Source organism: Homarus americanus, unplaced genomic scaffold (genome assembly GCF_018991925.1).
Source record: "Homarus americanus isolate GMGI-L3 unplaced genomic scaffold, GMGI_Hamer_2.0 scaffold40565, whole genome shotgun sequence".
Lineage (NCBI taxonomy): Eukaryota > Metazoa > Arthropoda > Malacostraca > Decapoda > Nephropidae > Homarus > Homarus americanus.
Window position 1 is genome coordinate 850,933 of NW_024735503.1, and position 17,131 is coordinate 868,063.

At 39.7% G+C, this 17,131-nt stretch overlaps 1 protein-coding gene across 2 annotated transcripts in view; it reads left to right on the forward strand.

Moving 5' to 3' along the window:
* The window catches only part of LOC121871178, a 47,253-nt gene that overhangs the window by 9,222 nt on the left and 20,900 nt on the right, over positions 1-17,131 (forward strand). For both annotated transcript variants that reach the window (XM_042373339.1, XM_042373338.1), the window contains exons 2-10: positions 1,828-2,151; positions 2,648-3,343; positions 7,133-7,202; positions 8,139-8,250; positions 8,682-8,726; positions 11,805-11,930; positions 12,927-14,328; positions 14,521-14,787; positions 15,463-15,675. In XM_042373339.1, the coding sequence (XP_042229273.1) occupies positions 2,101-2,151; positions 2,648-3,343; positions 7,133-7,202; positions 8,139-8,250; positions 8,682-8,726; positions 11,805-11,930; positions 12,927-14,328; positions 14,521-14,787; positions 15,463-15,675 (2,982 nt within the window). In that variant the 5' untranslated portion in view covers positions 1,828-2,100. The remainder of the gene's footprint in view (positions 1-1,827; positions 2,152-2,647; positions 3,344-7,132; positions 7,203-8,138; positions 8,251-8,681; positions 8,727-11,804; positions 11,931-12,926; positions 14,329-14,520; positions 14,788-15,462; positions 15,676-17,131) is intronic.

Sequence of the window (17,131 nt, forward strand, 5' to 3'; positions counted from 1 at the left end):
GGTGAAGCTAAGGCCTGGTGGGTGCTGCTGGGTGAAGCTAAGGCCTGGTGGGTGCTGCTGGGTGAAGCTAAGGCCTGGTGGGTGCTGCTGGGAGAAGCTAAGGCCTGCTGGGTGAAGCTAAAGCCTGAAGAGTATACTGCGCTAGGGCTTGCTGGGTGAAGCCAAGGCCTGGGAATACACACCCTGCTGCATTGCATGCTGCTACTGCTGGGTGAAGCTAAGGCTGCTGGGTGAAGCTAAGGAAGCTAAGGCCTGGTGGGTGCTGCTGGGTGAAGCTAAGGCCTGGGTGGCTTGAAGGGCTCTGAAGGTGAAGCTATGACTGCGCTGGGCTTGCTGGGTGAAGGCCTGCTGCACTAGGCCTGCTGAAGCTAAAGCCTGAAGGGTATACTGCACTAGGCCTGCTGTGCTGCTGGGTGAAGTTAAGGCCTGAAGGGTATACTGCACTAGGGCCTGGTGAAGTAAGGGTGGGTATACTGCACTAGGGTGAAGTTAAGGCCTGCTGGGTGAAGCTGAGCTGCACTAGGGCCTGCTGGGTGAAGCCAAAGCCTGAAGGGTATACTGCACTAGGGCCTGCTGGGTGCTGCTGGGTGAAGTTAAGGCCTGAAGGGTATACTGCACTAGGGCCTGCTGGGTGAAGCTAAAGCCTGAAGGGTATACTGCACTAGGGCCTGCTGGGTGAAGCCAAAGCCTGAAGGGTATACTGCACTAGAGCCATTCACGTACGCACAGGGAACGCCACAAGCAACCGAAACAAACCAAAAGGTCTTTAAGGTCAAAAACTCATGGGAAGGTTCCCTCTCAAGCCAAGCTCACTGACGTCACCAATAGCAACGCAAACAATGAATTGAATTAGTCAGTCTCTTACAACTTCTCACGACCCAGGAACGCCAAACTCAACACTGGCCTAAATTGAGTATTTCCTAATTTCTATATTTTGTCTATATGATCCTTGGGGTATATCCGTGATGCTAAAACATACATTGGAAAATATTATTTGTTTTATTAACCTCTACAGTGATTTTTTTTTTAAATATTAATGCACTTGAAACAAAACAATGTTCCGCTTGTAGATGATAATTTTTCTAGAGGGAAATCTGTCACCACGGGAGGGAGATAAGATAAACTAGAACGAAATATTTTTGATTCTTTTAGTGATAAGTTTACCTCACCTCACCACCGTGCATTGGACCTGTTGTTTAAAGCAACGTGGCCAGCGTTAGAAAAGCACCACGAATATAATATATTTCTTAGTTCATGTATTTTAAATTCAGACGACACTGACTTAATCTAATGATCTATGAACTATGCTAACCTTGACCACTACTCGAAAGAAATGGTCATTTGATCACTGAAAAACACACACGCAGCTGGTGCCCTCAAACTCAGATGGCATGGCCCATTGGCCCAGCGGTTTAAACACGGGGTATAATTGGTCAGTGTTTGGACCAATTAGACACTCATTACTATTACAAGGTGACGTCCATGGTCAAATTAGAATTGTAATTTACAAATAATATTCATTCATAAAGCTAAGTTTTAAAACAATGAATTTATTACAAACATTTAAAAATTTTCTTATAGTGCTGAATATAAAATTGACATGTCATTTAAAAGAAATTAGAAAGAAGGGAACAGATACATAATTCAATACAATTCAAGACTGTGTATGTGTGTGTGTGTGTATGTTGATGTGATTTTGGTCTTACTTTTATCCTCTTCGCCAGCAGTGCAGTATTTAATATGTGGTTTTAAATGCAATATATTAACTGAATTATTATTATTATTATTATTATTATTATCTGATAATTTTTTCCGTCTGATCATCAGCTGTGCCGGAAAGTGGTCGCCGTACCAAGCGTTCGTCAGCAGCGTTCGTCGCTGGCTAGCAGCAAGATTCACTTCAGGAAGCGTCAGCAGTGTGGGTTCGCCAGTCAGCAAGAGACCCCAGCAAGGTGTGAGGAGACAGGCCCGTCTTGATACGAGTGCTGAGACTGAGGGGAGTGAGGGAACACGCTGACAGCAAGAGGGTGTTGTGTCACACTGCTCCCTCCATCCTCCTTCTCCCTCACTCACCCCCTCACTCACGCTTCCTCCTCCATCATGTCCTCCGCTGCTGTTACGACTGTCATGGAGGGCTCTCGAAGCGCCCAGGTGTGTGTGTATGTGTGTGTGTGCATGCGTGGAACTTTAGTATGGGCGAGGCTTATCACATAATATTCTAACACTAACACAATTACGATATTACTGTAACAAGAAATTGTGATATTAGTTTACTGTTGTGATAAATGAGTGATAACAACAACACACACACACACACACCTCGCTATACATCACCTTTTTTCTTATGCCCCCACCTTAGTGTCCGTTCGTCCGTCCGTCCGTCCGTGTATGAATATGCCTCTTCAATAAACATCACAAAGGCAGCTCCATGTGTTATGCTTGTTGGTGAATGTCAGTAATCACCGTCGTCCGTCTCTTCCACTCAGTAACTCCCAGTATTTATCTCGTCTTTGTTACTCCCCATTTTCTTTCACAAGAAAACATTGAAATGAATCAGGAGAAAGAATATTTCTCCTGATTTATTTCAATGTTTTCACGGTGTCTAGGAGTCAGTTATGTCACCGTTTCCTCTCTCTCTTCGCTGTAGGAGATGACGGCTCTACGGGATGTGGCTTACGTCATCTGCTTCGGTCATTTTCCTTGTGAAGATGACGCCTGTGCACCCAACCACCAACGAAAAGCTGTCAACCTCGAGCACACTTCAGTCGATACCTTTAACATTTCTGTCTCCTCCGAGCCGAGTATCTCCAGTGATGATCCAAACCCTTTTTCCGATGACATGAATCCCTTTACTGAGGATCAGAATCCCTTCAAAGATGATGACCGAAATCCCTTTACTGAGGATCAGAATCCCTTTAATGAAGACGACGATATCCCGGGTGAAGACGGGGATCAAAACACCTCCAGTGAACACCAGACTAGTTTAAAGGAGTCCTCTGTCTCCAGTCAGAAATCCCACACTAGCAACCAGAGCATCACCAAACCCCCCACCACCCCAGAGAAGGGCCACACAGACTACCCTCAGGTGCACGCTACCCCCGCTACTCCCCCAGAGTCACCACCACCAAGAGAAGTCTCCTCCAATTCCTCACCACTTCCCACACCCCCTCCAGTAGATCCCTCCAAATCCCCTCCCCTCCCCCCCACGCCTTCAATAACAACTCCCTCCAAGACGCAAGATGCGAGCACTGTCTCTCGGGCCTACGTCAAAGAGGTCATCGCTGAGGCGTTCAACTTGACCCCGCTTGACCTACGGAGAATGGTGGAGGAGACTGGCAATAAGGTCAGTTGTACATTGTTATTGTTATGACGGTAGTTATCAAGGGCAGGTGTATATTTTTACTGTTTTGAAGACAGTAATTTGAAGCGCGAGTGAGAACTAATAAGCTTTACATACTGTAATTAGCCGAACCAAATCTAATCTAGCAGAACCTACATAACACAATGTCAAATAACGTAACAACCTAACTTTTTTTTTTACGGGGAATAGCCCACCAGAGTACAGGTCATCGACTCACAACGGGGCCCATAATTTAACCTACATTAAACTAACCTAACATAATCTGTCAATACTGTACCTCATCGAGGTACTGTCTGTCGTGACACCGTCGTATCACCAGCACCTGTCTGCGCTCTTGAGGTGCGGCAGAGGGCGCCTTACATAACATATTTAGATAACGTATCATGATAGTAAGTGGCAGGTCCTCCTCCCTCTTGTTGGGTCATCTGGAATTCTGGGTCGGTATTTGGCCCTATTACTTATTTTATAAAATGGGTCAGATGCCATCGTCTCCGCCTTCGTGTTAAGTTTCGGTGCCCTTTTAGGTTAGGTTGGGGTCATCTACGGCTGAGTGAGAGTTGCTGGTGACCTGCTGTCACTGAACCAGCTGCAGGAGGTGCACTGCCTTTTGTATCCCTGTCTGGTAACCTCTATCTTTGTTTGTTTGTAATGCACCGACCAACAAGAGAAATGTGTGGATTAATGATGTTATGTCTTTACTTAGTTGTTTATTGATTTGTAAAACGCATCTATTTATCCAGAGCATGAATGCAAATACAGTAGATGATAAATAATAGTAAATTAATCAATCTAGTATAACCCTTCTTCATCAGTCACAGCGGAGGGCTGGAGAAAATAATAATCATACTAATAACTATAATGATGATAATGATAATAATATTAATAATTAGGAACATAAAATTCTCTCTTCATTTTGCCGTTTTTCAATCCCTTATCAGTTACCTTACAGTATTTTTTTCTGCTTTCGTGTTCCTCTTCCACAACAAGACTCAAGACATCCACCCTATCAGTTCATACAATCTAGTATCACCCATCAACAACACCTCGAACCCCAGCAACCATTTGACACCATTTTACCCACTCGTGCTCGCACAATACTTCTTCCTTGGATGTTCCTCTTCTCCCCCCTACCCTCCTTTCGCTCATCATACAGTACAGTAGTTTCGGCCACCTTTTCTTAGTTTTTTTTTATTTTATTTATTTATTTATTTTTTTTTTATATACACGGGGATTATCCCATCCGGGCACAGGTCACTGACCCACATCGGGGCCTGGGGGGCGAAAATGTAATAATAATAATAATAATAATAATAATAATAATGATAAAGAACCATAAAGAAATACAAAATTGAAAAAAGATCAAGAGTGAGAAACAATATATGTATGTTGTGTTGTCAATGGTAAGAGAAACAATTGAGACCCTGCAATTATGTGTAAATGAGGCAAAAAGTCAGATCAGCAACCTGGGACTTGGTCACAATTTTTGTGATGCCATATGGCAGCAGGGTCTACCATCAGACAATACATTATGCTTCCAATATCTTACACCCACACGTGTTAACACCAGTTTTGCTTTGTGTGTTTATTGGTAATTGCGTATATGACTTGCTTCTGGAAGACTTGTGGAAGGGTGGGGGGGGTGGTAATGCTATGGTGCGCAAAAAATTATCTCAATAAATTATGGTTTCGTATTTATCGTTCTCCGACAACCTACTGTACGTGTGATCACATAATATTGACTGATGTACAGTACTATTGTTCGTGTTTCTCGTATATGGAGATTGATGATATGCACTACGTATAACAATAAAAATAAATAATTGGAGTACATTAAAGAAATATAGTGGGGACAGCATTTTTAGAATTGGTAAAACAACTATGGTGATGTAAAGTTTATGCTGCTCTAATGCTTTTAACGTCCGTGTTGGCGTCACCGCTTCCGTCCAGATTTACTGTATCTCTGAGGAGACTGTCTGTGTGTCATGTCCGCATTAAGCTGACTTATGTATTTAGTGAGGAAACCCAACTGATAAGAAATTTCAAAATAAATGAAATAAAAATGAGTTACATAATGCTCACCACTCGCAGAGGATTTTATAAAATTAATGGAGGCGCCAGACCACAAAGCATTAAAGAACATTGAACTTTTAAATTGTAAAGGTTACACAGTGACATCCCCGTGATTCCAAAACACCTGGTCGTCAGTAAAGAGGAATTTAGTTCATGTGTCTGTCTTGAAAAAAAAAAGCGACCCTTCTAGTGTGATTATGTGCTGGTCTATGGATGACAACCTAATCATAATTTCATTATCCACCAAACACCCTAAAATCACTAGCCTTGAATACCGTTTATTATGTTTGAGCACAGTAATTCGTGTTATCTTGGTTGGTAAGATCCTCCTTGGCAGTGTTATTTACTTGCCTCATAAACTTTTGTCTCTGGATCCTGCTGCTGTCACTGGCTGAATATGTTTATCATTTGTCTGTCGGTCTCGTCACATCTCGGCGATTGTTGACATATCTTGGCTATTTGTCAGCTTATTAGGCGCTCTAGGATACATTCGACCTGCAACTGAGAAGAGTCACAGGTGCAAGGATCCCAATAGGTGCTTATTTTACGGGGCACATATTAACCCCTAACATACACAGTCTTCTTTATCAGACTCCTGGGATGTGTAGGCAGTGAGGAGGATAAGAGAACGTATGTACACCAGCGCCACAGTGCAATAGTAACTTCACTTTGGTCGCCATCTTTGTGATGTAACTTAAGTGGCCCAAGTTGTTGCGTCTAATGGGGGGGGGGGCGCACATGATCAGGCTGTGTGTGTGTGCGTGTGGAGAGATAAGCTGAAAGACGCTATATGCTGCTGGGTCCTTATCTCCTGCTGTACGTCTTATCACCTGTCTACTGTTGGGTGTTCCTGGGGGGTATTGGACTAAATACAGTAAACACGGGAAGTGATAAAGTGTATTGGGCCGACAGTGTCTTCAATTTGTTCAGTGCTTGTTTGTGTATTATTTATGCAAACCTTGTAAATAATCGAAATTATTATTATTATTATTATTATTATTATTATTATTATTATTATTATTATTATTATTATTATCATCTGCGGGAAAAAGAAGCAAGTACGAAAGTTACCATTATCAGATAATTACTGTACATATGTGTCTTTGCCCTGGATACAACGCAGTTCACACTAATATGTGTGGGTCAGCACAGCCAGATATTCTTAATCGGTGCGGTCCACACAGTAATTGTTGGTCATTGCTTTAGTGAGAACTCAAGGATAATCTGTTATTTTCTTATTTGCCCAAGGCTATTTTTATCTTTGTTAAAACACCCTTAATATCTTTTTTTTTCTAGATGATTACACAAGTTTTGTTAAGTTTTAGATGAAGTTGTAGAGAGAGATAGAATAAGAGAGAATACTTAGAAGATTATGTAACAGTAAGTAGCTTTGACCTCTAGCTGCACAGTTTAACCAGCAAATTGGGGTAACAAAAAGGGGAAAAATGACATCCTCATTTACCATCAATTTCTATTTATGGAGCACGCACGAGAACCAGCAGGGTTCATTACTTGTATCTTGAGGTGGGGAGGAACTATATATATATATATATATATATATATATATATATATATATATATATATATATATATATATATATATATATATATATATTTATTTATTTGTCATTACCAATCGCGTTCCTGGTTCAATTGTGTGACCACGGAGACCTGATCTCAATTGACCTGGTGTGCCCGTAGGAGGCGCCGACGGTGGAGCTGCTCCTGGAGGAGATAAACACGGAAGGTCTTGCCCTGGAACCCACGACAGGTGAATACCACAGCTGTAATTCTGTACTTGAGTGTTGGTATGTACTGTAATGCTGTACCTGGGTGTTGATGTGTATTGTTATATCACTGCGCTTTAACAACGAATGTCTTAAACGCGTAACAAGGTTAGTAATTACACAAGTCCAACAACAATAAAAAAAATTACAAGATACAATTCTCTCGGACTAATGTACTAATGTTTGTCTTGGAAACAGAATATTTACAGTGAAATATTTACAGTGACAGCAGATAACACTGTTCATTTGCAAACTTTTATGCAAGTCACTGATGCTTAAGATTTCTAGACTGATGAACGGAGAGTGAAGGATAAAACGCTTAAAGTCACAATTGCTTAAAGATTATCTGGTACTGATGAAAGACATGAAATATGAGAGAGAGAGAGAGAGAGCAAAAAGTTTAGACTTCAGAGCAACAGATTGAAGTGAGAAGAAACACCAAGGAAAAGCAATACAGAAGACAGAAATAACACAAATTAATAGATATATAGATAGATAGAGAAAATTCGAGAAGGAAAGAATGTGACAGAAAGATGGAGACTGGCAAGGGCGGATCCAGGGGAGTGTCCTAGGGTCCGGACCCCCCCGTTTTCACCAGAAAATTCCAATACTTTTTCATAAATGCAATATTGTACACGGGCATTTTTGTAAAGTAAAGAGTAATTAGTACTGAATTCAGAGTATTTCCTAATATCAAGTGCACGTGGCTTCTAAATGGCCTAAAAAAATGCCCATGATATTGGTCAGATCTAAAAAAAAACGGGGGATTACAGCTCCCCCCCAAAAAAAACAGCTGGGTGGGCTAACAGTGCTCGCCATGTTCCCACACCCACAACTTTCTTGGACACCCCCCTTTAGATATTCCTGGATCCGCCCCTGCGGTCACAGACACAATAACTAATGAAACCTTCCCTCAACAGGCACCCCATCGCCGCCAGTGGTGTTCGTGCAAGCGGTAGTAGGAGGGGAAAGTCGTTTTACCGCCTTCACCAGTACCTCGGCTACCAAGGTCACCCAGAATGCCCTCACCCTGTACGTTATACGTATATCCTCTCTCTCTCTCTCTCTCTCTCTCTCTCTTTCCATTTTCCCGTGTGATTTTATCAAGATATATATGTATGTATGTATGTATGTATGTATGTATGTGTGTGTGTGTGAGTGTGTATGCAGTATATTACAATAAGTAAACCTAGTCATACTACAACTTGTCTTTATTGAGATATGTATAAAATAGAAATACCTTGTACCCTCTGGCAGACTAACAGTACAGTACATGTATCGGGAATTGCGGATGGTTGCCCCATACAAGGTCACTGCTAAGCAGATTGAGGGATAGACCGGATTGATACGACTTGTTTTAATGAATGGATGTGGCTTTACACTTGCATTCGTGATTAGAGACGATTTACCTTTGGTAATAATAACACATATACTATATATTAATGAAGGGATGTTTCTTACAGGGACGTAAACAACATGTACACGCAAACGCTGCTGCTTCAAGTCTGGTGAGTAGTAATATACAGTACTGTACCAAAGTTCTACACAGTGGCTAAGCTCAACACTGAGTCCATGGCTGCTTCTTATATACAGTATTCCTATGTGGTGATCTTCGGAATTGTTTGTTTAATTGTACTACATAATTGTTCATCTGACATTAATAAAGCTGTGCACCTGACAATTTCACCATAACAGACTTAAAAAATCACCTTTTGGACTTAAAAAAAAAAACCGTCGCTTAACAGACAAATAAAACTTCACCAAGCAGACTAACAAACCTGGTCACTGATTAGTAACAGAATATTGTATGGTAATTATTCGAACATTGGCTGTCCTCAGGTTTTGGTACAATAATAGGTTTTTTGGGTGTTTTATTGTGTGTTTTACAATCTGACCGCCATTTCCTGTGCAAATTAGCGGTTTTTGCAAAAAAAAAATAACATTTACATTTGTAACAGAAACCGCTGATTTGCATAGAAATGGCGGTCAGGTTTGAGTAAAACACACCATAAAACACACACACACAAAAAAATCTAGCCTAGCCTAACCTAACCTAACCGAAGCAAACCTAACCTACAATATATACAACCTAGCTCAGTCATTTGGAGCTTACCAGCGACTGTGGTGGAGGATATAGCTGGGCCATCTGGTGAAGGAAGTGGTGGAGGATGGTAATTTCTGTCTTTTCTTAAAGGTAAACAATTTCCACACTTCGGACACAGTCTTGTTATTGGTAGGACACTGTAATCTTGTAATATCACACACCATCATGAAAGCCTTCAAAATTTGAAATTTCACAGTGGAAGGCAGTTTCAAAATGATTGGGCAACCAAATCACATGACATGATACTTGAAGGTGATTGGCTTTAATGTCGCGAAGAGGAGGAGAGAAGTGACTGGCAACACGGCGGGTACAGAAATTTATGTCTAGAAATTTGTGAAATACTCCGTTAATTCTGATTTGCACTAGAAATGATAAGTCGTTTTTTATTTTTTATAGTCTTCATGTCTGTAATATTGAAAATTGGAAACCTGCTAACAGCCAGTGGACGAATATTAACCCAGAATATTTTTGTAACATCCTGTACTAACACTTATAGCTATCTGTTTCATAATAGATGGATATTAATCTTCATTTTCACATAAAGTACTGTATTAATCTTCCTGTCAGTCAGTCATTACCAAAAGACCAGTGAAAATTACATAATATTGTGTAGGCTACTGTGTTTTCTTTGTAACAGGAGATCCATGTACTAGGGTGGAGGTGCTTGAAAAGGGGGTGGGGATGGGAACACTTGTCCCTCTCTCCCCTACCCCCAATATTTCAATTACTGGACAGGTAGTTGCCAAATGATTCCCCAAATCAAATTCCCCTGTAATTCCTCATCAAGTTCTCCTTCTAACTCTACATCAACTGCCCCTTTTATCTTATACCTAAGATCAAATATCCCCCCAAGCCAAAACCAAGTACAGTATCCTCCACACCCAGAAGTCAAGTGCACTCTACATCTCCCCAGTACCCTGGTCCCCCAGATGTGGAAGGTACAGTACTTTTGTGGGTCTTCAGAGATCTGGTATAGCAATTGTGTCTCATGAGCCGGAACAATTGGTGCACAGCACTTTCGGGAATGAGAGATTTCTGGGTAACGAGACGACTCTCTCAAAGCCGGAAAAAAATCCCTCATCCCCGTAATTTTCTGAGTAAAGGAAAAATATTCTCGGAAGTTCCAGAAAGTTGCATTGTTTCATTTCTCAAAGCTGGAAAAAATCCCTCATCCCCAGAATTTTCTGGATTTTTCTGGGTAATAGAAAAATATTCTCGGAAGTTCCAGAAATGGCTCATTACATCATCTCTCGAACCCCGAAAAAACTCCCATCATCCCCGGAATTTTTCAGGCACTGGGAATTTTTTTTTATAATTTTCCAGAAAATATGCCCCTTGAAAAATCATTCCCAAAGACATAATTTTCCGGAAAATTAAGCTTTGGGAGCAATTATATAGATATATATATATATATATATATATATATATATATATATATATATATATATATATATATATATATATATATATATATATATATATATATATATATATATATATATATATATATATATATATTTCCCAATGAGGTTCACGGCGCCATCAGCTCGATGAACAGGCTTTGTGTGATATAACAGAGTCTAGAACTAGTGTCCTTGTGGCCTAGCCGGTAAGCGTTCCCTAGTCACACCCAGTAGGTCGAGGGTATTCCTTGCTGGTGAGGTATATATATAAATATATATATATATATATATATATATATATATATATATATATATATATATATATATATATATATATATATATATATATATATATATATATATATATATATATATATATATATATATATATATATATATATATATATATTATATATATATATATTGCCATAAATCTTGATTTTGAGTTGATAAATATGTTATGATAGGACATGTGCTTAAATTAAAGTACCATGTATCTTACAGATTTATTAATGTTTTGAGAACAAGACGTTCTACTTACACTCTTGGGAAGGTTGTTGACCTATTCAAATATTATACTGTACTGTACATAAAATTTTGAAAAATAAGCACTTAAAATTCATGTCATGTTCAGTTTGGCCAGGCTAAATAAACATTTAAAATTCTTAATGTTTATTGTGACATTTATCTTTGAGACTTTTTGTGACATCTTTTATCCTCCTTTCACTTCCTATAACTCCTTGCCTGTTAACCTCCTCTTAACTGCCCCCTCCTTGTGTAAGAGCACCCAAATAATTATGTATCTTAAGATTTTCTATCCCTCAGTCTGTAAAAAATTAAGTATTATTATAACCGCTTAATACTGTATTTAATGGTACGTTATGTAAATTATGATAGTCTAACACATAAAGTATAATAATTGTTCTACTTTTGTGACATCCCCACACTCTTCAGAAGCCTTGACATATCTAATAAGCTGTAGGTTATTCCTCTCCTTTTTTTCTCTTCCTTCCTCAGTTGAGGATATCAGAAATGATTGTGTGTTATTAGAGGCAAGAGGTAACTATACTTTCTTGCAGGAGAGCTGTCAGCTTACCTGTTGAAGAGACTCAGAGCGGTCCAGTCCTTGACTTTTTGGGCCGCCTCATAACCAGCAGCATCAGGCACAAGAAGGATAAGTCTGACACTGCTGCTGGTGCTCTCAGGTCAGTTAACCACAGTTAACCCACTGACCATAATAGTCTAGGGGAGATTTAGCTTTGTTATGTCCATCATCTCTCCATCTGCTGGTATTGTAATGGTTTCCTCACTGTATCTAAACTTCTGTTGGGAACTTCAAAACAGCAGTTTTTAGATACTGTACCAGTAATTTTGTTCTCCCTCAGTTAATGAATCTTATTAATAAGTTTGTCTCTTTTAAGGAAATCAGCAGTTTTAATTTTTCACTGTCATAGGAATAAGCATGCTGTAATTAGGCCTGAAGTACAAGGCAAGGCTAGAAAGGGGTTGCTTGAGGGTCATCGTAAGGGCCATAAATACCAAATAAAATAAAGTTTTGGTGCAAACTGCTTAAAAATGCCTATAAAAGCACATGAAGACGTTTTTTGCAATGATGCAGATAAATTGGGTAAGACTTTAAGAAGTGGAACAGTTGTTGTTGGATTAGGTGGTTTGAAGCTTATATACAGAAGGAAGAGAGAGGAGGAATATAAAATGGAAATTATAAGCTGAAACTGGTGAAAGTATTGTAGCCCTGTTTTTGATGGGTAGAAAAACAGTATTAGGGAATGTAAGAGGTGTTGAAAGTTTATTTGAAATAAATATACAACATGACTAGAAAAAGACAAGATACTGTACATCATGTTTACTAGGAAATAACTACGGTAATACTTTCTTGCTCTGTTTGACTTTATACATTTCCTTGAACTTTAACCTGAAAAAGAAGTTACAGTATGATAAATAGTTCTTGAGTTAGAAATTAATTCTGTCTAAATTAAGACTTATCTCCTCATTTATTTTGAATCAGTGTAAAGAACAATCCTTTTTTTTTATAAAAACAGTTAAGTAGTTGTATTTGTTTATGAAAATTTCTTCATTTGGTGATATTTGTCAATTACTGCCAAGGAATATTTAATTCAGCATGGCTGTTGTAAAGTGTATTATCTTAGGCGTAAGAGTTTACATAATATTTTACTTTGTAGATCCACTGATGAGAGTTCCATCAGCGCTACTACTATAAGAGAACACCAGGAGGAGTCTCCATCAGGTGATACAGTGGAAGATGGGGATAAAAAACAAGTGGAACATAATGATGAGGTGGACCACTGTGATGAAATACCAATCATTAATGTCTCGGTGTGGGAGAACAAGAACCAAGAAGGCCAGCAGGACACACCCAAGACCATAAAACAGAAAATGAGTCCAAAAACTGTTCAGGCAAAAGCAAAAAATCTAGTTAACAAGGTTGGTAATGTGAAACACGTCAAGGAAAATAATGACAATAAAGTACCCATTGGTAATGATGTGGAAGAAGAATTACCAAATGGTGTTGAAGTAGGCTGGGAGGAAACTAACAGTTATCCTCTTGATGCATCAGATACTGTCTCTGTTTCATCAGAACTCTCACCAGATGTCATGCGAGCAAGCACTCCAAGAGGTAGATCAGCAAGCTTCCAGAGTCTCGAACTATCAAGCATCAGGGACAGCTCTGCTTCCAAAAAGTCTATAAAGAATAAGTTACGCAATGGCAGTCTTAAAATTAGTGCATCCAACCTTAAAACAACACTACGTTCTAGTTTTCGAAGGGGGCATCAAAATAATTCTGTAGATTCAAAGACTTCACAAAAAGGACAACCTGATAACTTTTCTCTGAGGTCTGAGAATAGTGATATTTCATGTTCAGGCAATCCTCTTGGTGAGGAGGAAGAAGCGGACAATACAAATTCTTTTAAAGATGATATTGGTTATCATGAAGAATTACCAAATGAAAATGGGCATAACAAATTGAACCGTGAGAAGTCAAAAAGTACATTAAGCATAGCATCCATTTCTGAGAGGATGAATACAACCCTACGTCTATCATCACAAAAAGCAACAAACATGTTCAAGAGAATTGGAAGCAAAAGGGGAAAAAAACCTTACAGTGAAACTTCCACACCAGAACTATCCAGACGGCAACCACAAGATGACAATACATCTATATCAAGTTTTCATATGGATAAAGTTACAGGGGAAGACCAAAGTGGCACCCTACCCTCTCAATATGACTGCAGCATTGATGACACCAGCACAGAACGGTCAGAATCCCATCATAGCAGGGAAGTTACTGATGGCTCACCAATGGTTACTGCATACCTGAGGAAATCTTTTAGAACAAAGTTTTCTACACCAAGAACTCTAAGGGCCTTCAGGAGCCTGAGGGAAAGGGGAAACACTAAGAAACATATTGATCCAAAAGATAATAACAATGAAAACATTTCTGAAGAATGTGAGAGGTCCTTAGAGGGTCCCCAAAATTCTCCTGAAATTCAAAGTTATCTATCAAGTATTGACAAAGGTCACCTTAAAGCTGAACTATTAGCCCATGTTAGCGTGCCTCTCAAGGTGAGTTAATGGACACAGTTTAATGGCTGTCATGATAAAATATATTATGTTCATTCCACATAATTACTAATCAGTGTTTTTTATGTTTTTAATGTTACCTGGAATTATTCATTAATTTTACTTTAGTATTAATTAATAATTAAATAGTACATGAACCGAACTTATTGTGAACAAAACTATTTCTCTTTAAAGACTCTAATAGGCCCATGGAAGAAGGAAGGCTGGTTTCCTCTGATTGTCACTCAAGATGAAAACTCAAGTCATAGTCAGAAGAAGAAGAAATTTAAAAGAGCAGGCACAAGCAATACATCTCTGGTGAACAAAAAGAGCGCCAGAATGGCCTGTAAGCTTCACATCCGTCTGACACTACCTACACCAGAGTCAGGGCTCACTTACAGTGGCTATGATACCTACAGTACAACCCTCCGCAAGCTGGTTGATGTGCACATCCAGGCCCTGGTCAGTAATTTCTTTAGTGCCTGTGTGAATTACCTCCTACGTTCAAAGTAAGATGGAATGATGTATACATTGCAGAGTAGTATTCAGAATACTCTGACCATTTACTCTATGATAACTCATCTTTGCATACACAGGTATTGTATCTGCTGTATAAGAAGACATTTTTAGAACTTTTCATAAATACCAAGGTACTGTATCAAGTTTTGCGCCTTGATGGCATATTAATGCTGCTCATACACGTGTGCAGGAATTGCATACTCTTTACTCTGGTATCATCTGAATGCTGATTTTACTAAGTTTTGAACTCTGATGCATCCACTTGTGTAGCAACCCACTGTCATGTACATCCATATTTACCTGCGTGCCTACTTGCCTGCCTGCCTACTATATTTTCAAGTACAGTATAGAGAAATACAGTATGTATAAATATTTCAGTTCTTATTTATTCCAGTGATTAAATATAGGATAAGATTTATGCACCTCCCAAAGCAAACTTTCTTCCTAAATATGTGTGAACATTTTCCCTCCTTCTGAAAAGTTACATGCCAACCCCATGTCGACCAACAGCTTAAATTTATTTTGGGGTCACACCTCCCACCATCTCCTAAGCTATAGCCCTGCTCTTCTGTTTTCTGTGCAACAGTCTAACATGGATATCCACCTGTTATCTTGCAGGATTCTCTGAAGGACTACAAGGGTTCTGTAGGTGCAGTGGGTGATGTGCTTCTGCAACAACTTGTCTTCTTTTCCCGTGTGTCAGAACCTCATCGGACACTGGCTAAATGGTTGATCATGGTGGATGTCAAACCCTCAGATCCTGGTCTATTTCTGCCACTCCTGAGAGCCATCAGGACCCACCTGGAAGCTGGCCTCTATCTCACCACACAGGTAAACCACAAGATGAAATTTTGAGTTTTTGCACCAAGAATGTTAGGCATAAGTTGAATCATATTGATGCTGTACTGTAGTGAGATGTGAAGGTGAGGGAGGGAGCCCAAAGTTATGAATTCTGGTTATACATATACATGTACTGTATTTTGAGAAACATTTGCCTCCCTGGAACTATTGCAGATGAATATTTTTAATATGACAGACCACTGATTGTAGAGAAAATAATCTGTTCATGAGTGGTCTAAGAAATGGCTGCTAAGATTCAAAGTCAAGAGGTGTAAGAGGATGCTTCTTGGTTGTACCAACGGTAAGGAGGAGTATCATATGTCCCAACGGGACGAAGGAACTTCACCAAAAGAGACTGAATGCGAAAAGGACCTTGGTGTGTATGTTGATAATGAACTGAAGTTCTTGGGCCATTGTGAGAAGGAGATGAATCAAGCAACTAGACTATTAGAGCTTAAAAGAAGATCGTTCAGATATCTCCAGGGTCTGTCCCTTGTAACGATCTTCAAGAGTCAGGTGCTTGACTGCCTGGAGTACTGTGAGTTGTCTGTCACCTCGTCTGATCCCCAAGATATGCTAGAACTGTCAGTTGATTGAAAATGTCCAAAGGAGGGCCAACAGACTGGTGCCTGCACTTTGGCACATCAGCTATCCAGAAAGATCAAAGCGCCTGCAATTGCCTAGCTTATGCTACAGACGGGCAAGGGGGAACCTAATTGAGGTGTATAAACTTTCAAGGGGCACTACTCAGTTGAGTGTCCTTACCTGGAACTGGAGAATGCTCGCCCCACAAGGGGTCACAGCTAAAGCATGAAGAAGCCACAAGTCCAAAAAACTATGAGGGCGAACTTTTTCAGGGTGAGAGTTGTGAACTCGTGAAACAATCTGCCGGAGAGTGTTGTGATGGCACTGCTTGTAAGCTGTTTCAAGACCAGACTTGACCAGCACTGGAGCAGGTTCAGATACATTCAGGAGCCAGTGCATGCCCAGTACTTGCCAACAGTGCGTAACAGAGACGTGACCGATCGTCCAAGCGGCTAAAGATCCTATTATTGGTGAGGAGGATAAAAGTAAAAGTAAAAAGTAATCATCATCATTAATTACAACCTTTATCACCTTAATAATCATTCAGTTTAGGCTGTCAGTCTGTTCTTTGTTACTTTGTTAGGACCTTCATTGTCCAATGTTAGTACAAAAGAAAATCAGAGCACTGTACCCAGAGAAAACCTGGAGTACACCTTTCTCACATTTGACTAAGGAATATTGGATATTCCTTGCATCTGATACAGGGATTTAAGCCCTGGGCACAGTGGTGAGAGTCAATCACACTACTGTAGTACCATTGTTTTGTTAGAAAACCTACTCAAAGTGCTTCCTATTACTGGTACTAGATATATGTTGAATATAATAATAGCATATACGTAGTACACTATTACCAGTCTATCAG